The sequence below is a fragment of the Henckelia pumila genome, chromosome 1, assembly GCF_033568475.1.
Source record: "Henckelia pumila isolate YLH828 chromosome 1, ASM3356847v2, whole genome shotgun sequence".
Lineage (NCBI taxonomy): Eukaryota > Viridiplantae > Streptophyta > Magnoliopsida > Lamiales > Gesneriaceae > Henckelia > Henckelia pumila.
Window position 1 is genome coordinate 85,062,759 of NC_133120.1, and position 24,157 is coordinate 85,086,915.

The 24,157-nt window shown below is 35.4% G+C and overlaps 3 protein-coding genes across 7 annotated transcripts; 1 reads left to right on the forward strand and 2 right to left on the reverse strand.

Annotated features, from left to right (window-relative positions):
• Positions 1 to 205: 205 nt before the first annotated feature.
• On the forward strand, positions 206 to 6,929 carry LOC140864000 (pumilio homolog 6, chloroplastic-like). Of its 3 annotated transcripts, XM_073267975.1 has the most exons (11): positions 206 to 387; positions 1,310 to 1,410; positions 1,768 to 2,389; positions 2,719 to 4,037; positions 4,118 to 4,259; positions 4,344 to 4,451; positions 4,541 to 4,753; positions 4,862 to 4,972; positions 5,552 to 5,746; positions 6,201 to 6,372; positions 6,627 to 6,929. In XM_073267975.1, the coding sequence occupies exons 3-11, from the start codon at positions 1,829 to 1,831 to the stop codon at positions 6,647 to 6,649; spliced, it is 2,844 nt and encodes a 947-aa protein (XP_073124076.1). In that variant the 5' UTR covers positions 206 to 387; positions 1,310 to 1,410; positions 1,768 to 1,828; the 3' UTR covers positions 6,650 to 6,929. The 3 variants fall into 3 exon arrangements, with proteins under 3 accessions (XP_073124076.1, XP_073124143.1, XP_073124001.1); XM_073268042.1 differs by lacking the exon at positions 1,310 to 1,410 and having other exon boundaries at positions 206 to 407; XM_073267900.1 differs by lacking the exon at positions 1,310 to 1,410.
• A 154-nt stretch (positions 6,930 to 7,083) lies between these two features.
• On the reverse strand, positions 7,084 to 8,067 carry LOC140864159 (large ribosomal subunit protein P3z-like). The gene is made up of 2 exons (XM_073268153.1): positions 7,830 to 8,067; positions 7,084 to 7,405 (listed from the first exon to the last, which is right to left on the reverse strand). Exons 1-2 carry the CDS (start codon positions 8,025 to 8,027, stop codon positions 7,241 to 7,243), a joined length of 363 nt encoding a protein of 120 aa, XP_073124254.1. The 5' UTR covers positions 8,028 to 8,067; the 3' UTR covers positions 7,084 to 7,240.
• A 625-nt stretch (positions 8,068 to 8,692) lies between these two features.
• LOC140888391 (protein NUCLEOLAR FACTOR 1) lies at positions 8,693 to 23,042 on the reverse strand. Of its 3 annotated transcripts, none has more exons than XM_073296080.1 (26): positions 22,931 to 23,042; positions 21,709 to 21,879; positions 21,512 to 21,601; positions 21,281 to 21,395; positions 20,824 to 20,942; positions 20,220 to 20,400; positions 19,349 to 19,481; positions 18,752 to 18,875; positions 16,693 to 16,793; positions 16,356 to 16,487; positions 15,969 to 16,049; positions 14,940 to 15,127; positions 14,368 to 14,437; positions 14,086 to 14,145; positions 13,945 to 13,983; positions 13,755 to 13,843; positions 13,366 to 13,430; positions 12,214 to 12,260; positions 11,499 to 11,558; positions 11,293 to 11,364; positions 11,021 to 11,050; positions 10,843 to 10,937; positions 10,581 to 10,686; positions 9,543 to 9,605; positions 9,385 to 9,456; positions 8,693 to 9,081 (listed from the first exon to the last, which is right to left on the reverse strand). In XM_073296080.1, exons 2-26 carry the CDS (start codon positions 21,803 to 21,805, stop codon positions 9,007 to 9,009), a joined length of 2,304 nt encoding a protein of 767 aa, XP_073152181.1. In that variant the 5' UTR covers positions 21,806 to 21,879; positions 22,931 to 23,042; the 3' UTR covers positions 8,693 to 9,006. The 3 variants fall into 3 exon arrangements, with proteins under 3 accessions (XP_073152181.1, XP_073152177.1, XP_073152172.1); XM_073296076.1 differs by having other exon boundaries at positions 8,696 to 9,081; positions 19,349 to 19,493; positions 22,926 to 23,018; XM_073296071.1 differs by having other exon boundaries at positions 8,697 to 9,081; positions 19,349 to 19,493.
• Between the last annotated feature and the right edge of the window lie 1,115 nt (positions 23,043 to 24,157).

Genomic DNA, 24,157 nt, shown 5'->3' on the forward strand with positions numbered 1-24,157 from the left:
GTTGATGTTAACCGAATCAACGCTATAAATCAAATGATGCATGGTAAGTAAAGAATGTTACAGCCGTGAGCCCATTTATTGCAGTAAGCATGTGCACAACCGCAGACAAGCTTCTCGTACAATTTACGAGTATCTATGTTGCTAATAATAATTATATAATATATGTGCATTCTGTATCTTACAAATAAATTGCCAATAATCAACCTTCTCTGGAACTAGCAAATTTGGACTCTTTTAAGCAAAACCCACCAATTGTCTCTTTCTACAGTATAAGCTCTGCTTCGCTTCACTTGTCAAACCCCCCAAACCTCCCAAGGTTCTCTCTTCCCTCTTTCACTTCCTCTCTGTCTTTGAAAGAGAATCAAGGGTTTTGAACTGCGAACTCTGGTATGTAACAGATTTTCTGGGTGAGAATCTTTATTGGATTTCTTGACTTCTTTGTGTGATGTTTCAGTTTTTTAAGGTTACTTTGATTAGGGTTTTACAAGAAATGTATTGAACATGTTATTTTTTTTGCAGAAAGCTTCTAAAGATTGGATCTTTTTTTTAATTTTACCATGTTTATGGTTCATGACTTGTTTTGCTTAATAGTTGACTTTGTTTTTGTGCATAATTTTTTGTGATTTCGATATTTTTGTCTCGGTGAATTTGGTTTCTTGCTTTGCTAAAGTAGGATTGGGGACAGAATTTTCATTTCGGTGCCATGAAAGCTTGTACTAATCTCAAGAATAAAAATCCTGAACTTTTTGTTCTGATCGTGTGTGAATTATCGTAGTCAACCAAGTGGCGATCTTTAAATTTGACAGAGATAGCCAGCTGTTTCTGGTGTCTAAAATTTGATCGGAAACTATTTCGATGCATTGTTTTGATTGATCTAACATTTGTTTGCTAGAAAATAAGTAGAAGGGGTGCGGTAAGTGTTTTATGCCATATAAGCTAGTGATGCTCTTCGTCTCCTAGTTACGAACTGATTAAAGTATGAATAATGAATGAAATATTTGATGCAATATTTTAAGTGATTTTAAAATAGCGACTATATTTAGTAAAGACTTGTAATTTTTTATAAAGCTTCTTTCTGTTATCCTCAAACTAGTCCAGTTTGCATGTCATGAGAGCCTTTGACCTAACAGATACTGGCAATCAGAAATGTAGCAGTTGCTATAATTTTTTAATTTTTATGGATAGCGGACACATGCATTTAGCCTTTTTTCACCAATATAAATTAATGTGAGAGTGATATTTAATGCTTGGGCGGTAATTGTTCCAAAAACATTCTGAATTTATTTAATGAAACCGATGTTTGTGCAAGGCGTATTTGCTTTAATAAGATCGTACTACATCCGAAACTCATGGAAGAATAAGTTAAAATGCCTCTGCTCAACCGCTGGCGGTTTGTATTGATATACGAAGGTGAGTGAATGCTCTAAGAGGGTCGAACTAAATGGTTTCTGGATTCAGGATACGTTAGTTTCTCTGAGAAGCCAAAAAAGTCTTCCAATAAAACTTGTTGGTATGAGCTTTCATAAATGGTCTAGGAGAAATCCATGCTCACTGCTAGTAGTTTTTAGTTGGCACTATAACTCTTTTTTGCAATAAAAAACAGTTTTTTCTGATCAACATTTCTGTCTCATGACATGGAGTTATGTCACTTGTGTGCTATATTCGTTATTTCTTATAAATGATATACTTTTTTCTGAAACCAAGCTTTCTTGAGTCATAAATATAATTATGGATTATGGACTAAAGTGAAACCTCCATGGTTCTCAGGGGAATATTTGGGCACTGTCTTAGTGATTAGACCATACAAGGCACAATCATTCTTAGTTCCATGGCAACTGAAAGCCCCATTAGGATATTGGAAGGGACAGAAAAATGGCCTCCTTGTAAGCAGTCTAATAGTTACGGATCATCTGCCAAGCTGGCCATTGAAGATTTTAGTTTGTTCTTGAAAGATCGAAAGTTTCAAAGCCTTGAAAAGGATATGATACCAAGCCGTAGTGAAAGTGCACCACCAAGCATGGAAGGTTCTATGGCGGCAATTGAAAATATCTTTTCCCTGAGGAATTCCACCATGAGTCTTGATTTACATCCAGGCCCTTCTAATAGAAAATGCGAGACCGATGCTGATCTGCCTTTTCCTTACCATGGTTCTGATGTCATTTTGGATCAAAGATTCAGTAGGCCTTTCAGCTCGGAGAGTCATCATCTATTTCACCGTCGTGGTTCTACTGGCAACGATCGGAACATGATTCCTCATGGCAACGTTCCTAGGAATACCCTTCCTTCTCACGAGGAAGAGTCTGAGGATGACAGGTCTTCTGAACGGAGTGCATCTGCTGATAAATCTGCTTCATTGGGTTTCCATAATGACTCATTCAACTCGACACAGGTAACACTTTTTAATTTCCGAAAAAGGCAAAGGAATAAATGCTGGAGACACCAGTATTTACTTTTCCAAGAACATCTACATTTTTCTACTCATATTTTCTACCGTGGGAAAAATATTTTTTCTGCATGTATATTTTATTGTGGAAAAAACTATATCTCTAGATATCGGCTTCTTCTGATGATTAGTAACTAACTTACCTACTCGGCCCATGCTTTATCTAAAATCACTCGAGTTATTAACTGTATGACAGCTCTGAATTTGCTGTTGTTAAATTCCTGGCCTTTTGCACACTTTTGTTGAAATTGTAACAAAAAAGCGTCACAATGCAGGAAGATTCCAGCCAAACTTCATCCCCTTCTCAAGATCAGTATAATCATAGATCTATGGGGGAAAAGGTTGTTGATGCCAATTCACATGTACTGCATAATCGTTCCGTTGGCATGTCATCTGATGTTATAGATGCACCCAGTTTAGATCGTCCGAGGCAGATCTCACAACCTGATCCTCTTACAGGGGGTGTTTTAAGCTTATCCCTTGACGATGAAAGCAGCATAGTAGTTCGTCCTCCTTTAGATGGACAAGATTTTAGTGCTGACAAAGTTGATTTAAAGGATGAGTCCTCAACAGCTGGTGTTGGTGATACTTCGAATTTGAACCGTAACAAATTTAACAAGAAAGATCAACCCATTCCCCAAAATTATACATCGCAATCAGCAGCAGCTCTGCAAGAAACCAATATTTCTCGAGTTCTGGGCCCTTTCTCTCAGATGATTTATCCTGGAACAAGTCATCCATATGGTAGCTTGAACCAGTTTCTCTATGGCTCTTCGAGTGTTTCAACGGGAGAGGTGCAACCGACACTTCAGTCATCTGGATTCACACCTCCATTTTACACCCCACCAGCTCCTACTCCGTTTATGACTCCACAGAATACGTTTTATCAGAATATGCAGCCAGCTAGCTACTTCACCCCACAATATAGCATGGGTGGATACACTATCAACTCTACTTTTCTTCCATCATATCTTTCAGGATATCCTTCTCAGGGTACTTTTCCTCTGGCTTTCGATAGTTCTTCTTTTCCCAATCCTGGAGTTTCGGATGGAGGGAATGCACATGCGTATGATACGCAAAATCTACCAAAATATTATGGACAAGTTGGAGTTACCATGCAGCCTCCTTCTGTTGATCCCTATCATATGCAGTATTTTCAGCCGCCGTTACGAAATTCCTATGGTGCATATGGTCAGTTTGATCATCAAGCACCAAGAAATGATATTGCAGCGAGTCAAGTGAATTCTCGTGACTTCAAAAAGGGGGCAGATCTTACTGGATTTCCAAATGACCAGAAACCTCAACATTCATCTGGTATAGGCTATAACAGCTTTAATATTGGGAGCAGATTGCAATTTCCTTCGTCTATGGTTAGTCCTGTTGTTTCAATAAAACCTGTGGTGGGGCCCAATTTTTCTGGGGGGAGGAATAGTACAACTCATCACACTTTTCATGGCAACTCCGGCAAAACATATGGGCTGCAAAATCAGAGCTGGAATGGCATGAGTTCAAATTCGTTTCTTGAAGAGCTGAAATTGGGTAAGGGTCCAAGATTTGAGCTGTCTGATATAGTGGGGCATATTGGTGAATTTAGGTAAGTTATCGCTGACCTTATTTTTCCTTCACTTACTGTATCAATTATCAAGGGGCTCATGATCATATATGATACTTCAGTGTTGATCAACATGGAAGTAGATTCATTCAGCAGAAGTTGGAACACTGTAGTCTTGGAGAGAAAGAATCAGTCTTCAAGGAAGTTGTTCCTCATGCTTCCAAACTAATGACAGATGTTTTTGGAAACTATGTTATACAGAAGGTATGGTCTCTAATTAATAAATGTTTCTTCTTTGCGTCCATCAATTTTCACGGAGGATTATTTTTCCATGTTATTTTGGTACAGCTTTTTGAATATGGTGGCCCGGGGCAAAAGGAAGACCTTGCAAATCAATTGGAAGGTCAAATTTTACCATTGAGTTTGCAGATGTATGGGTGTCGTGTAATCCAAAAGGTGAATATTCAGCCTTTTGTCCATGAATGCTCTTGATTACTCTCTCTTTTGGAAAGCTATTTTTGTTCTCTTGTTGAATTCTGTCGTAGGCATTTGAAGTAATTGATTTAGCACAAAAGGTGAGGCTCGCCAAAGAGCTGGATGGGCATGTCATGAGATGTGTCCGTGATCAAAATGGAAACCATGTTATTCAAAAGTGTATCGAGAGTATTCCGGCTGATAGCATTGATTTCATTATTTCTTCTTTTCGTGGTCATGTCGCCACACTTTCAATGCATCCTTATGGTTGCCGTGTCATTCAGGTAATTTTGCATTTTCAACACATTGGGGTACTCTGGTTGACCTTTCAGTTTTTCACATTGTTTCTATTAACGATAATCAAGATTTTTATCATTTATTTATCATTAAAGAGGGTCCTGGAGCATTGCAATGATGAATTACAGACTCAGTTCATAGTAAATGAGATTTTGGATTCAGTGTGCACTCTTGCTCAGGACCAGTATGGCAACTATGTCACACAGGTTGATTTCTCCTCCAGGTTTCTGTGGTTTAGCATTATTTCTTCATTTTCCCATGTTCTTCGTCTATTTTTACTTGGTTTGTTCGAGTTATTTTCTTATAGAGTACCAAGGTTAGCTATATAGAAGCACACTTCAAGACTATTTGGTTAAGCTTGTTTGATTAATCTTTTAAGCTCCTAGAGAATTTATAGGTGGTGTTTTTGGAAATATGATATTCTAGATCTTATTATTATCATCTCCAACAGGGTTGTCCATTGTTTTTGAACATTTGAGATTCTATATCTTATAACCTAGTAGACTTTAATTTTTACTGAGTGATTAATTCAAGAGCTCAAAACTATTTTTTAATCTCAATCTTTTATCTACACTTCAAACACAAGAAAGTTTCGACATCTACAAAATACGTTGGACTCCTCTTATTATGATTATATTATTTTTTACCTTACTGTAGAAGCTTTTGATTTGTTATTTTAAAAGGTTTAACCAACAATATAATGCACCTTATAAGCCCTCAAAATCTCATAGTATGTTAATTCATCCATTTACTGGGATACTAATCTTTGTTTTGACAATTGACAGCATGTTCTGGCAAGGGGAATCCCTCGTGAACGGAGTGAGATCATTGAAAAATTATGCGGATCTATAGTACAACTGAGCCAGCATAAATTTGCGTCGAATGTCGTTGAAAAATGTTTGGAGTATGGTGATTCTGTGTCAAGGGACTTGCTGATAAAGGAGATTGTTGGTCATGGTGATAAGAATGATAATATATTGGTATGGCAATCTAAAGCTCGAAATTTATGACCGTTAATGAGCTAGCTGTTTATATACTAAAGAATTTCTGGTATTTCACACTAAGCTAATTCAACGCACTTGACTGGTATTTTGCTAGTTTTGGACTTCAACCATATCTTCCTGCTATCATTTTTCTACTAGCTGAAAAGAACAAGAATGCCGAATTTACTTTCACATTGTGCCTGGTCCATTTAATTCGAATAAATGTTCGGGTCTAAGAATGTTATGTACCTCGTGGCATTCGAATGTTCTTATATATCTACATTATTTTTGGGATGCCCATAGATAAAGTTCCTTCGTAACTTTCCATTGCAAACAACAAAGCTTAGTTAGTTGCATTGCTCAACTCCCACTATAGGATTCTGCTGTTTTTCCCAACTCCATTCGGTTCCTAGCATGAGTTTAATTTTCCCACATGTTTTTGCTTCTTTAGGTGATGATGAAGGACCAATATGCGAATTATGTCATCCAAAAGATTCTACAAAAATGCACCAGTGATCAGAGGGAACTATTGCTTGGTATAATAAGAAATCACCTCACTGCTTTGAAAAAATATACTTATGGAAAACACATTGTCACGCGATTGGAGCAGGTATATGGAGAAGGTAAGTGCTGCTTTTTTACTTCCTCTCTGGTCTGTGCTGCATTTTTTACCTAATACTTTATTCAGTTTGGAGATTTTAAATGCTCCATCAAATGTCATGCGTTTTTGTTCCCTTCAAAAAGACGGAAATTTCAAATGATATATTGTGCAGCTGAACTTGAGGATTTTGATCCTTTTTTTTTTGTTTGTTTGTTTCCCTTTCTATTTTGCTTTTTTAATTTCTCCCATCGACCAACTTTCTTCATGTTCTTTCAGAAATTCAACCATCAGAATTGTAAGTACCTGGGGCGGTCATTATAGCTTGACTGATGCTCTCCTTGCTGTGACGTAGAAAATTTGGAACGATTGATGCTCAAACTCTTGTCATACCATGTTCTACTAGCAATCTGCTGCAGAAGTTTCTGCCGTCGATTGCTTCCATATGTAAAGTAATAGAAATTGTATAAAGATACAAGTTTTTCTGCGCCATTTGTGTTTATTGGACTGTTAGATTCTGCAGGATGTAGGTTACATTTCTTTTCATTTACAATTTGTCTTAATACATTTAGAATTGCTTTACTTGTTTCTTTCATTTTCCACCTCTCCTTTCGGTGCTAATAATAAGGCGACAAAAGCCGCAACAGAATAATTTAATTTCTTCCTTGCCGAACTATGAATGCTTCATTTCCAAGTTCAAATAAATTTCGAAGTAGCAATCTAGAAAAATTCTGGCTCCGCAAACAAAATTGGTTTTCCTAAATATAACTCAAACATTGAACATATCGCACACTACTAATTGAAAAACCCCGAAACATTAATTTTCCTACCACACCATCAAAACATGGGCAAGAATAGCACCACCATAGTTGCGGTCAAGTGGTAAGCTGAACCTAATCAAAGAGCGAGAATCCCATATCATCATCACTCTCTTCCTTCTCTTCTTTCTTTTCCTCAGCAGGAGGTGCCTCGGCGGCTGCGCCTCCACCAGAAGCAGCAGGGGCAGAGGCTGCACTTCCACCAACAAAAGCCGCCCCTCCGCCACCGCCTATAATCACCTGATCATTCATAAACATGGCGATTAGAAGGTGATATTCCCATTTACATGGGAGGCGTGGAAATTGGAAAGAAAACAACTATCCATGTTCCGAAACGAGCCAACATAATTTTCATATGCCTAAAATCAACACTTTAAAAAATCCCCTCCCGAAAAAATTCATTTCCCTTCACATTGTAGTGTCAACCTAAAGGTACACCCATCAATGCGCTCAAAACTATCGATTAGTAAATCAAATTTATCATTCACATTTGAATCCTACACCTAGAAATTTACTACTGCAACTAAACATTTAAATCAGAAAAGCATACAATAAATTCAATTCACTGGTAGGTAAAAGCCATCTCTTTAATCAAACCTATAGCAATTACGAGTGAGCTACAGCAACAAAACGATATAAATCGTGTAAATTAACAGAAAGAAACCTGGAAAACGGCCGATGAAGGCGTGACATAGGAGAAAGAAGATTGGACGCCGCCGGAGGAGTCGGCGGAGAGAGCGGCCTGAACCAGCTTACGCTGGAGAGTGAAAGTGCAGTCGGCGGAAGCCTCGAGTTCCCCGTTGAGCTGCTTCGCCGACCAGGCGGCACCAGATTCCTTGCAGACGAACGTAAACACTCCCATATTCCTCGCGAAATCAAACTGTGGAGAGGGGAGAATCAAAACCCTATCATTTTTATTTCCTTTTCGTGCATGGAATGGGCCCTGTTGTCTGGTTCAGGTTAGGATCGGCCCATTGTTTTACTGGGCTTAAATATACTCATAACTCAAAATCAAAACATTAGAGATCCAATATAATAAAATTGATTTAAATATTATATTTGATCTTCATGCGTAGTTAAAGACAAGAAGTTTACTTATCTATTATATTTGATGAGGATTTAGCAAGTTTTTGATAATATCATTTACAAACCTGGTAGAGCTAATTTTATATGATGAATCTTTTAGGACTTTCATGAATTTTTTTTTCTTCATATATACTGTAAGCATCATTTTAAATTGATAAAAATCCATATTATCTCTCGACGGACGATGATTATCCATGTTATTAGACCAAAATGAACATATATTTACAACATTCAAATTTCAAACCGAGACTCGTAAAATTCAATGGATTTGCATTCCATACGAGAAATGTGCTTATGGACCAAAAAGACATCCAAAGTTGCGACTTAAAAAACGTCACGTATACAGGTAAAAATTATTTCTAGTCACCCTTTTGAATACAATTTTTAAATTGCAATAATGAAATTTTAACAAGCTATATTTTAAAGTAGCACGGGTTTCAAACTATGATATGAATGATCAGCATTTAAAAAAAAAAAAAAAAAAAAAAAAAAAAAAAAAAAAAACCCCTTGAAACACTTATATCAGTACCAAAAATAAAAACCTTAACTTTATAACGAACAAAAATGCAGAAATTAATTCTGTGAAAATTATAACATGGACGCCATGTTTCTTCAAATTGTGCAGCTTCAAGAACCTGAAACTCGTTGTTTTGTGTGAAACATTCGTCCAGTGGTGTCCCTCGAAACACAGTTTATTTTATATGATCTCCAACCCTTCCAACTACATCTGTCCGCATTAAACTTGGAAAATTTGCTCATGCGAAAACAAACACGCCTTTATCTGAGTCGACCATCCTCTTTGCTGCCGTAGAACCAACTATTCTCTCAAGCTACGCATTACAAAAAATCGAGTTAAACTCTTACTGACTCGTTATAATACCCCTTCTAGATCTTTGGATTCTTTAGCGACTGCAAATAGGTGAAAACTACTACCAGTCGCTTGCAGTTATGATTTTTTGCATAACGGTGCATGGCATATAAGTAGCAAGAAGAATGTTTTCAGGGCATAAAAACAAGGAAGACCCAAGTTGTAACAATTTTTAAACCGTAAACAGAGGCCAACAAAAATAGAGCGCCAACAAAAAAGACGAAAAAAAAAATCTCAGAACAGCCATAAACAGCAAGAATTGTACCCGTAAATAATCCAACCGAGAAAATAAGACGGTGCAAGTCATATCCGCTGAGGGTTCAAGGAAATTAACAATCTGCAGCAGAAGTCAGTACAACATTTACCTAAATACTGTTAAGTAAATATGATGGAAAAAATCAAATAATTTTGTAGACTTTTTACCTCAGGGTAAAATTCTTTTCTCTCTGGGAGGGAATAGATGAATAAATTCTTTACGCCTCGTATCTTTTTTATGGGAAAAAACACAATGAAAAGGAAAGTGAGTACATTGTTCTTTTGGGGCTAAGAAAGAAAAGAGGACAGGAAAATAGAAGTTGACGAAAAATCCACGCGCCAAATGCCACTTTCAAGACTCAACCAAATCGAAAATCACTCAAGAAACCTCAACTTAAAAACGACAACATCATGAGTCATGACATCCAGCAGTATGTTTAGATGTTAAAAAGAGACAGAAAGTCTCCCATGCTCGATGTGGCAAAGATAGAGTTCTTGTTGGCGATGGGAAGACCGGGGAGGGGGGTTGGGAGTATACAAGCAATTATCAGTAAAAAAATTTAAAAGCCTGAAATAACAGTAAACCAAGTGGCTCTGCGGAAGCAATTAATAATCCTCCTTCAGTCAGGTTTCCTAAATCCAAGTGATTAATCATGACAGATGACAAAATCAAGTTGCATTGCAAGAATTGATGATGTGATTATAAAAACATTGGTAAAATAGAGTTTACAGGAGAGACATTGCTCTTCACTTCAGATTTCAAAGTTCGAAATATTAGCATCCATGAATTTATAAAGAAAACGCACGTTTTGTCATGTTGAGAAATATCTATCATCTTAATGTTTTGAAGTGCTGAGTAAGGAAATATTCTCGAGTGACCATGATTGCAATTATCAGACCTGATGCACATGGTCAACTCAGTTGCGATTTGATATATTTCGAGATGGCACATGCGTCAAAACCTTCAGTTTATAAAGGTTTCTAGTTCCTTTTTAGGTCTAATACTTCCTCATATTAGAAGTTCTGGTTTTCTAAGTGGATCAAGAGGCTACTTTGAATTATTTTCATTTCATTATTTAACAAGAGGACAGACCAGTGATCGTATGCACAGAATTCCAAAAATTCCATGTCAAATAAATGAGGAAAAACATCTAAGGCGGAAATCAAATAACAAAAGAGTAATATTAATGGACAAATGAGAACTACCTTGTATCGGTAGTAGAAATGGGCTCTCTCAGTGTAGAGCATGATTCTCTTATCTCCTCTGAAAAACTGTCCCCGTACACTAGATATATTTTTCGGCTTTATGTACCTTTACCAATTCAATAAAATAATACAAGTGATTTCTAACCAAAGTCACCATGTAAAGTGTGAGGAGAAATGTAAATCCCTCAACGAAAATAATGCCTGAATTACAAGTATGTGTCACAAGGACTTCAAGAAAGGAGAGAACATGAAAGTTTCTTACTCTCCAAACAAGCAAAAGGATGCAGCTTGTGACTTTAAATAATTCCGGAGTCGTACAAACTCGAAGTAAGAACTAACAAATATCATAACTCCATCCTGCATGAAAAAATTCACAAAAGTCATTTCTTGAGGTAAATTTTAAAAGCATGTGACCAATTACTCGCTAAGCCTCACATTACCTGAACAGAATCTTTTATTTTGGGGAAGACCTACAAAATAACTAAACTGCATCAATCACATTTGAACACAAATGGGGAAAACGAAAGATATAGACGAATGGCTAGATTCAATTAATCAAACTACTATTGAAAGATTTAATCCAGTGAGTGTAAAAACTCTGCTTCTTAAATGCCAGGGAATCCGAAATCCTATCAAACTCGGTTTCGTCACACACGGACATTGCTTGTGATTCGATCGCATAAAACTGAAATACACAGATGACGTGTCTGACCTTCTTAGTAAAGTATTCAAGACGAGAATCATCAGCTTCTGCAATTGATTCTGTATCAAAACGCTCATAAATCTGTCAAAATAAATTAACCACACAAGTTACAAGAGTCGAAAGTAGTTAACAGGGACCTCTTTAATCACTGACGGATCTCACAAGCAAATACCAGATTAACATCAAATGTTTATAGGACTGTAGGAGAAAGTTACCTGCTGAACTTGAGTTAATATTTTTGGAAGCACTCCCCTATACTTGCAATCCAGTTTCACCTAAAAGGATATGTTTGCAGACAAATGCTTAGTTACAAATTTTATATTGTACCACTCACTATATTCTTATTCTTATTTCATAAAATTGTTGAGATAAGGGTAACAAGAAACTAATGTTAAAAACATGTTAAGACAGAAAAAAGTAAGAAAATAGTCAATTTAGTCCTCTAAGTTGTCATGTTAGCTTTTTGGTCCTCTAACATGACAAAGTTGTTTGCTTTTTGGTCCTCTAACATGCCAAAGTTGTGTTTTCGTCCTCTAATTTTTCTTTTTGTTGGTTTTTAATCTTATTTCGCTGGAGTGCTGACGTGACACCAAACACATCATCATTTTTTCCAATTGCACGTCAACATTTTTCAGTGCCACATCAGCGCTCCGGTGGAATAAGACTAAAAACCTATAAAACGCAAAGTTACAGAACTAATGCACAACTTTGACAAGTTATAGGACCAAAAAAGCAAACATCACAACTTAGAGGACTATATCGTGACAGCTAGCACTCATGGACCACAAAAAATATGCAGATAAAGATAGTGGATGTCTGCTCCCAAACAAGATATTATCAAAGCAGACAAATTTCAAAATCATCCTAGTCAAATGTATATGCATGCATCAAGAATTATAACATAAATGCTTCACGAGGTAAAGAGCATACCTTTCCCTGGTAGTTGAAACAATTCTGATGGAACAGGGCATTATGTTCTGCAAAAGTGAGAGATAAGGAAGGTGCAACAAAGTGGTCATTTCTGGTAATATCTTATAGAAGCCAACGGATAAAGTGGCAAACCAACGTTCCGAGATTTGCATTGAAAATAAACTATATTTAAATCATAGCTGTTGAAAATAAACTATATTTGAATCATATGTACCTAGCTCAGCCTTTCACCCTGACACGAGCGAAGGCTTAGCCCCTAGATGAAGAGCTCACCTTAACTGTGACACTCCATTTTTGGTGTGGTTTACAGGCACAAGGTGCTTTCATGAGTATATGTTAAATGAATAAATAATAAATACAAGGTGAAATGCAAGATAATATCTATTATTCCACTACCAAATTAATCTATAATTATTTTATTCTTATTTAATAGTTTGTAAGGTGTATACTTGATAATACATGTGAAATTTTCTCAAGATATTTAAATCCTATTGAGCGCCTCACTTTGATAAGGCATGTCAATTGGTATGTGTTTTGGACCTAGGTTTCAAAAACCATGTGCTTTAGTCCACCTTGTGCTTCTAACAAACATGGCTTAAACGATTAAAAAAAAAAAAAGTAAAAGGAAGGAAGAAGTACAGCAAAGCATAGATGAGGACAAGATCGGAGAAAACTATAGGTGAATTGAAACTAATAGATTGATCAACTTGTCTTGTAGAATTCTAGGCTCCATTTGGACAAGCATTTATAAAACGTTTTTATAAAAATATTTTTTTTTAATGTGTAAAATGTTTTAAAAGTTGTTTTGAGAATAAATGTGTTTGGACAACTACTGTATAAAAACATTTTAACATTTCAGAAGAAACGTGCTTTAATTTTCATTATTGTCTTTCATTCTAAAAACATCTAAAAACACCGCTTATTGGTTCTTTGAAAATTATACTTGGAGAACACTTTTAAAATATTTTTTTTTTCAAAAACGTTTTACAAAAATCATATCCAAATACATATTTTAAGTTTCACTTATAAAAAACTAAAAACGTTTTTAAAGTAAATGCCCAAACGAAACAATGTGTTAGAATTTTCCGGGTGTGTCCAAGTCGGTGAGCAATCTATTTTGAAACAATAAAACTATATTTATGAATTGAATACCTGGGTTTATGTGAGAAGACAAAATTATTGTCTGCCGATAGAAGTGTGCTTGCCCATCTAGATACCTGAGATGTATTGAAAGAAAAACAACAAATCATCAAGAAATATCTTAAGAAGGAATAAATAAATAGCAACGAGAGTCTCATCCACACCCCATAACCATTTTATTACCTATGTTATTTTGGTAAAAAAAACTATATGCACTTGAATGTCTTTAAGAAACCAACATTTCCTGGTGCATAACCAATGTTTGTAACATTGCAATGAGACATGACAATCGGTGAAGGAACATCCATTAACCAAAGTTTTATATCTCTCAAAAAAACAAATAAAAGAATGCAGTTCAAGAGTTCCAAATAACTGAATAAAAGAGCAGCTCAAAAGCGTACCATGGTCTTATGCGCATAATGTCTGTTCCATGCTGTTTAGATGGTATTTTGTTCACTTGTTCAACAACAGTCTTCACATGGGACCAGTTCTGGAAAATTTTAAGATATATATGGATTGAAAATAAAATCATCAGTGCAGTTCATCATGATAAATGAACCACAAATAGACTATCTATTATGCTTCACCCACCTGCATTAACATGACATCTGCATGATCAATGATTAAGATCTGTGACATAGAAACATTATCCACCAATCAGCATAAGACGGACATTAAATCATTCTGATAACCAAATTACAGTCGCACATAGTTCGCAAATGATGGCACCACCTCTATAGAAGAAAGATAGTCAACATCTTTTTCTTTGTCACCTTCAGCCTCCCCAATTTTCTGCAACAGAAAATTCAATAAATCACAGTCAATCACATGCTATGCACTTACAAAAACCAAAACCAGAAAGCACTTGAAATTCAAAACATGCAAAACTTTAATTTTTAAACTGGTGCAGTTTTGAACAAAGATGATCAGCACATTTTGAAAACTAATTCAACCAGTAAGATCAGATGAGCTCCAAATGATCTATTAATAAAGTGTAAATAGGGAAAGGCTTACGGTGATCAAGCCCAGTGGAGAAGCAACAAGAATGTCCGATGTATAGAAATCAGCATACAGCTTTATACCCCTACAAATAGGATAAAATTGTAGTTAATTGTAGAGATATACAAGCATAACTGAAGAATGTTAAGCACCTCAAAAAACAAGGTGTTTTCACATAAATGTTAGCCATCTTTCAAATATTAGTCAAATGTAGAATATAAGTAATGAGATGCACGTATGGCACAAATGCACCAAATGCTCTCTTTATGAACAAGCAACTTTCTAACTCAAAACTCATGAGCGTATCAACGGTTAAAGAAAAAATCATATCAATGATCAATGAATGTTAAATTTTTTTTATCAACTCCTAGTATACAACGACTCGAATGACATCAGCAGTGCTCTATTTGTGACACCCATGCTGACTGGGGGAAGTGTGCAAACTTTGAAGAATGCATCTTAAACAAGTATAAAAATACTTTTCAATGCAACAAGTTTAAGAGATAGAGCAGCACTGTTATAAAGCTCTTGCAACTGCTACAAAACTTCGCTTCCATATGGAGAGTAGTTGACGTGAAGACTCTTACCTGTTGGTAAACTTAACACCTATCATAAAGTGATCGTTGTTATTATCTCTACCAAGCAACGCTTCGAAATCAGAAGGTTTTGTGGACAATTTGGTTTTTGTATTTTCTGAGTCATCCTGATCATCCTTGTCTTTGGTTACTCCGGAACCAAACTCCTCAAAAAAGCGCTCGACATTTTCGACCTTATTCTGATGAGATACCAAAGAACCAAAACTGGTGACCACTAAATTAATTGCATAAAACTATATCATTGAACACTGAATGATTATCAAACCGATATCTCAACGAGAAATGTCAATAATTCTACTAAGCATAAAAATGGGGATTCTCTTGTAGAATAAACAACAAATAAAAATTAAAAGGCATGTGTCGTTTCAAAAAAAAATTTATAGCATATGTATCCACACTTCAGCCGAATAGGATGCCATATTACATATGAAATTGATCCTAAAGCATAAGCAGCCAGCAAATAAACTCGTGATCAGTCAAAGAATGCCAAAAAACAAAAGTCTGATACAAAAGGCACTATTACAGAGAAACGTAAAGTGACCTCATTAAAATACTAAACCATAATGTGGTGCTGATCTAATTCATCCAAATGCATCAAGTACATGACATTGAAGATACATAGACTGCTTTAAAAATATTAAGAAACCAATTTTCAAGTGTCAAATTAGTTATATTGGGCATTATTCTAATTATATAGAAAAATCAAAAGTGAGATAATCTTTAGTGTGTGCATCTCAATTTAGAAGTGTGACAAACATGACAAAGATAAACACTCATACATTCTCAAGCCCAAGTGACAAAGATGTCTTGGCATATTTAAATTTAAACTATCGAGATGGTAATTTAGCTCTAGAAAAATTGACAAAACTCCCGCTCCCTCCCCCTATCTCCCTGCATCAATCAAGGTGGTGATTTAGCAGCAAAATAAACATGTTCTCTTTCTGAAACAGTAACAACTGACTGAGAGTTACATATTATGCATCCATCAACACACAAAATAATGCAAGTAAATACGAGTACCTTAAGCTTAGGTGGAGTCAACTGGATCAACTTCTTGACCACACGTCGTGCAATGCCTGCCAGGGGCAAAAGGATCAAAACCTGAATTCCAAACGAAGTGAGTGAATCAATTGAATCAATAAGGTACTGTTTGGGAGAGATTCTAGGAAGTACTTTTCAGCTTTTTATTGATAATTCAAGGAAAAGCTGAGAAGTACTTCTTATAAGCTCTCTCAAACACTACCTAAACATGAAACAATTTATACATAAGATGTATGGGGACTTAACGAGGGCATATACATGAACGTCAAGTGGATTTTTTTTATGAAAGCTGGCGGGGTAATTAGTAAAGACTAAATGTTTACTTTATTCAAAGTTGACAAAAGGAAGAGGAAAACCAGGAAATACCTTTGGACGCGTAAACCCACGGTCGAGATAAGCTTCTGTGTTAAGGTTTATTCCCTCCATATTTTCTTGATTCTTAGCCAATTTTCTATCATTTTTCGACATAAGATCTCTACTTCTAAAGATATGATTCAACTGCAAAAACACGATAAGTTCAATTATCAATGAACCATTGGCAATTGAGTAAATGAAGGAAATCGGCCAACCAATGTAACAGAGAACACAATGACAAAATGAAGACTCTTGTAACAAAAGGATTAACCACACTGAAACTGAGACTGCAAAAATATATGTGCATGTTTGAGTAAACCTGGAAAAAAAAATCGGTTTTTGTACATACAGAATGCATGAGGTAAGCATCCATGGTATTTGAATCTTCCTCGGAACCTTTGAGGTAAAAGGGCTTCTTGTTGTGGTGCATTATATCACGATAGCTATTGCCTAGGCAAAGCGAATAAAACCATAAATAAAGTTAGTTACAGATAGATGTTATGTGTGCAGAGAAGTCATACAAGGAAATTGCCCAGTCCACTAATGTTATTCTCCTACTCTCCAAACCATCCCACAAACAAGACAAGGGAAGAAAAAACCATCACAACTAACAACACCACAGAAGTACTTTCTCCGAGTAAATGGCATAGACAGTTTCAGCTGCAGCCTAATGGAATCTAAATCAAATGTGACAGGACATGGAGTTCATGCTCTAAACCAACAAGGAAGATGTCCATTACTTGTTGCTTCATTGGACAGTAGTTAGTCGGTCATGGATTCGCCTTTCACTAGTTTCATTCTTTGTTGACAAGAGAGATATTAAAAGGTTCCTCGATCAGAAAGAACTGGTATACTTGCACAAAATTTTTTAGATGATGTTTAGAAGTGTAAGAAAGTATGGCAAAGGAATTGAGAAACCTTTATTAATATCAGGTACACCTTTCTTTTGCTTCACATGCAAAACCAGAAAACAAATGAACAGGTTTGAGGAAGGACGCTTCAACTATGTTTGGCAGCAACTCATTGTTCAGATCTTTGGAATGATAATAATGAAATTAAGGAACGCATAATGTTCAATCCTGGATAAAATTGACATTAGAGGGCGACATCTCTAGAAAATTCCACCCATTAATATACCTAGATAAAGTCGGCATTTAACCTGCCAACACATCTGCAACTCACCATATCACTGCAACCTACATTTTACATATTGTTACCTGATTGTAACCAATTCCGTCGATATCGTTGGAATAGCAACAGAAAGCATGTTATCCTTAAGAGAACTAGAGTGTCAAACAGGCAAGAGATTACATGAAAATAATCCAATCATGGCCTTTTCTTATTTACAAACCAATGCCCTTTAGTCTATTAGTGGATCTAACCATCCAACTCCAGGCACAAAAAAAATTCCAATCTAGTTTATTCTGGTTCAAAACCTTATTTTATGTAAAAAGTGATTTAAAATATAGTGAATCAGACAAGAGATTAGGCAGTTGACTAAATCATTATATATTTCCATAGAGTCCTACAGACAAAGATTACTTGACAACATTGATCACTATGTTGCTTGTGGTGGCAATGTTGAACAGATTTTGAAAATGACAAGGTGGCCGGATTTTTGTTTTGTTATTTTTGAACTAGAGGGATGAAACACTGGGTAAAACGGTCTATACATGACGTAACTGAAAAACAATTTTAATGGAGACCAAGAAATAATGACATTGTTCTCTCCATGTAATCATTTGCATAGAATTAGAAGGTTACTATAGGCAAGGCTTGGTAATCATACAAAAAAGTTTTATGGGATCCAGGGGCGGAGCTGGTTAAGGCCCAGTGTGGGCACTTGCCTACACTGGGCCCAAAAAAAAAAGGATATATAGGCCTAATTATTAGTTAAATACAAGCCCATTAATTTTTTTTATAAACATTGTTGAGCCCACTACACATTAGGCCTAATTATTAGTTATAAATACAAGCCCATTATTTATTTAGTTTCATCAAATTGAACTTATTTATTGTATAATTGACATTTTAATTATATGTAAATTATATATTAAATTAAACTTACAAAAATATGTGAATAAGAAATGAAAATGAATGAAGATTAAGTGAGGGTCATTGACAATCTAGCTTTCTTGTTTTTATTTCTGGATACAATTGGTTTTTTTTTTATTTTGAATTTTGATGCGTAATTATTGGGTTTGTTTGTTGAAAAATTATTGGTTTTTAGTAGAATTGTTTTGTGATGGTTTTATTCTTAATTATTTTTTTGCATTGACCTAGAATTTGTATAATTTCATTGTATAGGTTCTTAGTATATCGAACTACTATACTATGTCATCGCCTACACTGAAAACAATTTCTAGCTCCGCCCCTGGGATCGATGACAAGTTGACTGATGTACTCACATAAAGAGAAAAACATTTTCTGCTTCGATTGATGAAATTCACTGCTTCCCGAAGCCTCGAAGATTTCCATCCAATTCTTGTACAGTTTTGTCTTGAGGCCATAAAAAGAAGTCATGTCCAAATCCTATGCACATACGTCAAAACACATTATTCAGATCACAGTCATAATTCTTCTTGAAATAATACCAATAAATCCCATCGTGAATTAAACCATTATAGCCATTCTATGGGAGAAGATTGAAAAAATAATAATATCACTCAGACAATAATAGCATTTAGTTCCTGTAAACGTTTAGCAATGAATCAGACTAGTCTTGCTTTAAGGTGTACGTCTCTTAATTTTTTTACCAGCGTGTAGGGTGGCATCATAAATACCAAATGACTAGCTCGTATGCATTCTAAATACTAACCCTAAATAGAAAAGGAAGACATTTTAAACTGAATTTACTAATTTTAAATATATCCCGCGCAAGGTGATGGAAATAAACTAAAACCAAACAACTATAGAATTCAAAAGAACGTGACCATGTCGAAACTTCGATAAGAATAGTCAAGTCAAAAGGCAAAGATACAAGACAAAATGATACGACAAGCAACCTTGATACAACAATCTCCTGTTCCTCTCCAATTGCAATTCTTCATGGTAAGAGCAGGCAACTTCCATGTGTAGCTCCATCTCGTTTTTAACAATTTGTCAACCTCGCTTGATGATAATTTGTAGTTTACATGACTGTCAAAAGTACTACAGGTAAAAACCACAAGTTAATAATTCGAAAGTTGAATTATATGGAAAACAGTGAACCAATAAGAATGTATGAGTGCACATCAATGAGATTCAACACAGAACATCCTTGGGATTCTTAAAAAGAACTGGTGACAATATCACGAATCATAGAAAAAAGCTTCTATCAAGTAAAGCTTATATTCTGTGACCTGAAAGCATTAAACAGATACATGTTTTCTAAAGCGCAGAGTTTCAACATGAGGTCAGGTGTAGACTTGTTCAATGTCTAGCTGGCCAAATACAAAAGAATATAGTTAATTTTTAAAATGAATGAAGGCTTGTTCCTACTAAAAAACCTTACATCAAAGAATATGTTGCCTTCAAAACAAAGAAAATGAAGCAACCTTTTGTCTCTGCATGAAGGAAAAGTCTTAGTACAAGCAGGCATTAACTGAACTCCAGTTTCTATGGCTTCTTAACAGATTAATTGAATAAATTAAAACAATAACAAATTTTCGATGATCAATTTCCCACTTGGCTCGAGCTTCAGTGGTTCTACAAGACAGTCTGAAAGAGATCTAATGCAAATATTTGAGAAATATGGAATCTCAGAGGTCAAATATGCATAATCATGACGCATTAGATTCCCTTCTACCCAAGGAAAGACTGATGGCACCATTTTATGATGGCCATTTAATCATTCAAAGAGCAGCACACATTTGATAAAAATAAACTTCCGAAGACCTTGTCCCGATGCATGCTTCTGAAAGGGATTGATCATTCAATGCTGAGTCTTCTTCATCTGTATCAAACAGTTCTTCGTCATCTTTTTCTATGTCTTCCCTTGATTTCATACTGTCGTAAATTCCTATTCCTTTTGGGGCATTTGCAATAGTATAACTCCTGGGAGACTCATTATTATCTCCTACATTCGAGAAATGAAAGGAAAATTAGTCCAACAGACGCATGTATAGTACACCAACCTAGGATTGTGTTGTCCAAAGAATAGCTAATGCTTTTCCAACTTCTTTAGAACCAAAGAGTATCTCTCAGGACTAAAAGTGTTGATAAATTTGAAAAAAAGAAAGAAAAAAAAAGCAACTTTTGTGGGAATGGCATATCTACTAGGCTTAATTGCATACCAGGTTCTTGTTCACAACAAAGTTATCGAGAAGGCTATAGACGACTGAGCAGCCTATATGAACTGATTAGTCAAGGATGCACACATATTCTATGTTGTAAATAACCAGATAAGCCAATAATAAAAAAAAAAAAATTTAAAAATTCTTTAGAAAATAATCCTTGAAAATGTCTAAACAGTTTTTATAAAAGTTAGTGGAGTTCTTACCATCGTCCCTTTCATTCAGAGATTCCAGGCCATCATCATTCTCATCAGCATCGCTCTGAGAATCAGGATCACTGTCAACTTCTTCATCTGTCTCACTTTCTCTATCTTCACCTCTTTGCCTAGAAATGCATAAAAGCATCCAATCAAACCAAGAACGTAGAATAATTTATTAAATCAAGATAGAATATCCCAACCAAGATTACAATCGCTTTCAATTCTTTAGCTTTTGGTTCTTATCATACAATTTTGAGAAATACAAACTCCATGAAACAACAGAAAGAAAATGCCTTCTTTATTCTTATGTAAGTTGATTTTCAATCCACACACTCGCAAATCCCTACGAGAATATCAAAATTCACAAACACAACCTGCAGTCAAACCAAGTAATTAACATATACTACATAACTTAAATAAGATTGTCCAAGACTAAAATTTTGCCATGTATTAAAGGAACCACCTTCTAAGAGACCCCAGTCTCTTCAACAAATCGTCGTAAGTAGTTGTCTCTCTGTGTACAACTTCTGCTTCCTCCTCGGAAGTGGAACCATTCATGGGTTTCTCATAGAAATCCCCTACATTCAAGAAAGAGAAATGCACGAATTATGCCACTTAACATAGACACACACGCCAAATCAAGACATTGCATTTACGTCTGAAAAACAATCACATTCAACTTCAATGAACATGCCTGATTCGACCTTGCCCTCGTCCGTGCTACCCTTCTTCTTCACAATTCTGCTCTCAACAAAAACTTCTTCCTTATGGGGCCTCTTAAACCCTGGTTTCACAATTTCTTTTAGTTAAAGTAATTCTCTCATCCAGCTACTATTCATACAAAAACACAAGACATTCAACACCTGCCAGTATCAAAGTGTAAACACTCACCGCTTCTCTTCACGTCATGTTTTTCAACTTTGTCACCCTTCTGATACCGACCGGTGTGTCGCCTGAGTGCGGCGCTCTTTTTGAAATTACTTTTCATATTCGATAATGTGGGAAGGCTGAATGGCGGCGGCTTCTCTGCCTATAAAAACACCGACGCCAATCACTGGAAGCCTGCGAAAACCTAAAATATCAAGCACAAATACCAGTTTCTTCACCGCAGTCCACGGCTTCTATTGCTTGGTAAAAGGCCACTGGCGGGAGCTTTCTACTCGGATTGTATGTTTTGGAAATAATAAATAGCGTGGGAGGAGTGAGGGCATCTACTCTCGTCACGGCGCATAAATAAAACTGGGCTTGGCTTGCCCATGATTTTTGGGCTTCCCGATATTCAAAAATCTTTGAACTGGGCCAAAAATACACGCAAACAATGTGGCGTTCCAGGCCCAATTTTTTTATTATGCATCATTATTAGTAGAATTTTTGTTTTATTTTTAAGAAGTTATTATATGGCAAGTACAATACTTAATTAATTGATTGTATCAAATTATGAAAATTTCAATCTATTTCCCATTTTAATATATTTTGTTTCAAAATATTTTCGTAAAATAAGTTGAATTAAAGAAAAAATAAGAATAACTTCTAGCTATATTGATTTATTTTACGGGAGGATGAAATGTGAAAAATAATTAATCACGAAAAATATAATAAATTTTTATGTTTGTCTTATTTGAATAAATCAAACTGGATAAAATTCTAATAATAAAGGGAATGACAAAACATAAATACAAAAATTCATATGAAATGGTTTCATATCAATTAATTTAGTGAGACAAGTCCTGATTCGATCGATTCATGATTGGCTCATTTCAAGGATAAAAAAAAATAGTATAATTTCAAAAATGGTCAGTAATTGGGATCGACAGGTGTGAGCATTCGGTGGTAACCAAATTTTTAATAACCGAGACGAACGGAATTATTTTTTCATAACCGATCAAAACCAAACCTTCTTTTGGAAAAAATGAAAAAAAAAAAATCTGAACAAGGAAAAGAAAACAAGAAACCTTCTGTGATTAAATTTTAGCAACAAAACTGTGCAATTCTTATCACAAATCTCAATCTCAGCCTAAAAATCAGTCATATTGCTTACGAGAAAAATCATAAGTTTGGGGAATTAATGGAAGGGGTGCAGTACTGTTTTACAGGAAAATTAATCGGACCTCACCTTAGAAAAATCGAATTTTGAGAGATGAAAGATAAAGCAATAAGGGTGATGACCAACGATGAGAGCAGAGATGAATGAGAGAATAGAGATGGAACGATGCACTGCCCTATCTGCACCCATTTTGAAAAATCGGATAAATCGGATAAAAAAATATTTTGAAAAATATTTCTTTGTTGTAGTTTGTTGTAGGTTGATAAAAAAATAATTTATTTTGAAAAATCGGATAAATCGGTTAACCCATTTTTAAAAATAAAAAAATCGAAATCGAACTGATTTAATTGATTTGACCGAATTTTTTGAAAATGAAAACCGAAATTTCGAATTAATCGAACCGAATTTTTGAATTAGATCGGTTAGGTCGGTTAATTCGATCTAACCGAATTGATGTTCACCCCAGAAATGTCGATGCCACCTATCGGGTCGTGTTAGTTTTGATTGGCCAATTTTGTGGGGGCCACATGTGGAACCCACAAAATTGGCCAATCAAAAACTGACACACTGCATTGAGGGGGCATCGACTTTTCCGTTCACCCCTATCCCAAATTGTAAAAAACGAACCAAACAACTATGTTATTGGATGGTGGTATTATATATCCTCTCATATTTTTTATTTATCCATTCTTCTTAATAATCTCATCACATGTATCAAGCGCAGCCTAATAGATTAGTTATTTTAGTAAATAGTACATATATTTTCAAAATTTCCCATACTTCACTTGTTTCGATTGAGAATTCGCTTGTTTTTGGCAATTATTTTTGGAAATTATTTATGTTTAGCGTGCGTGCTCTCTTAGTAAACGTAGTACACATATGTACATACAATTAAAGATTTTTTTAGGACATTTCTCTCTATATGATATGATTTATTGAAATTTTGGCCTTTGAATAGTCAACACATGAAAATATGAAAATACGTATCCATCAACAGGAATCCCTCACGAAATACGGTGAACTAAATTGTTTATAAAATTTATTCAAGGCCAATTGCCGATGAAAATCAAACTCTCAACGCCAAAACATGAGAAATTCGCTGTCAAGAAGATCACAAGAATAATACACTAGCGACTCGTACAAAGTTAATACAAAACAAGTACAAGTCATCCCCCGATTGCCCACCGGAATAAATTCATAATCCATGAATTAGATAGTGTTTGCAAATGCTTAAACAACGATTATGAACTTTTTCTTTACAAATTTACGAAACTTTACGAAGAAAATATTCAATAA

Excerpts from the sequence above, each read along its gene's own strand:
- LOC140864159 (XM_073268153.1), bottom strand. The coding sequence starts at position 8,027 with ATGGGAGTGTTTACGTTCGTCTGCAAGGAATCTGGTGCCGCCTGGTCG. Across the intron at positions 7,406-7,829 it reads CTTCATCGGCCGTTTTCCAG|GTGATTATAGGCGGTGGCGG; the intron begins GTTTCTTTCTGT and ends ATGAATGATCAG.
- LOC140864000 (XM_073268042.1), top strand. The coding sequence starts at position 1,829 with ATGGCAACTGAAAGCCCCATTAGGATATTGGAAGGGACAGAAAAATGG. Across the intron at positions 4,038-4,117 it reads GGGCATATTGGTGAATTTAG|TGTTGATCAACATGGAAGTA; the intron begins GTAAGTTATCGC and ends ATGATACTTCAG. Across the intron at positions 4,754-4,861 it reads ATGGTTGCCGTGTCATTCAG|AGGGTCCTGGAGCATTGCAA; the intron begins GTAATTTTGCAT and ends TTATCATTAAAG.
- LOC140888391 (XM_073296076.1), bottom strand. The coding sequence starts at position 21,805 with ATGAAAAGTAATTTCAAAAAGAGCGCCGCACTCAGGCGACACACCGGT. Across the intron at positions 15,128-15,968 it reads TGACTCCACCTAAGCTTAAG|AATAAGGTCGAAAATGTCGA; the intron begins GTACTCGTATTT and ends GTATCTCATCAG. Across the intron at positions 9,457-9,542 it reads GAAAAGAATTTTACCCTGAG|ATTGTTAATTTCCTTGAACC; the intron begins GTAAAAAGTCTA and ends CTTCTGCTGCAG.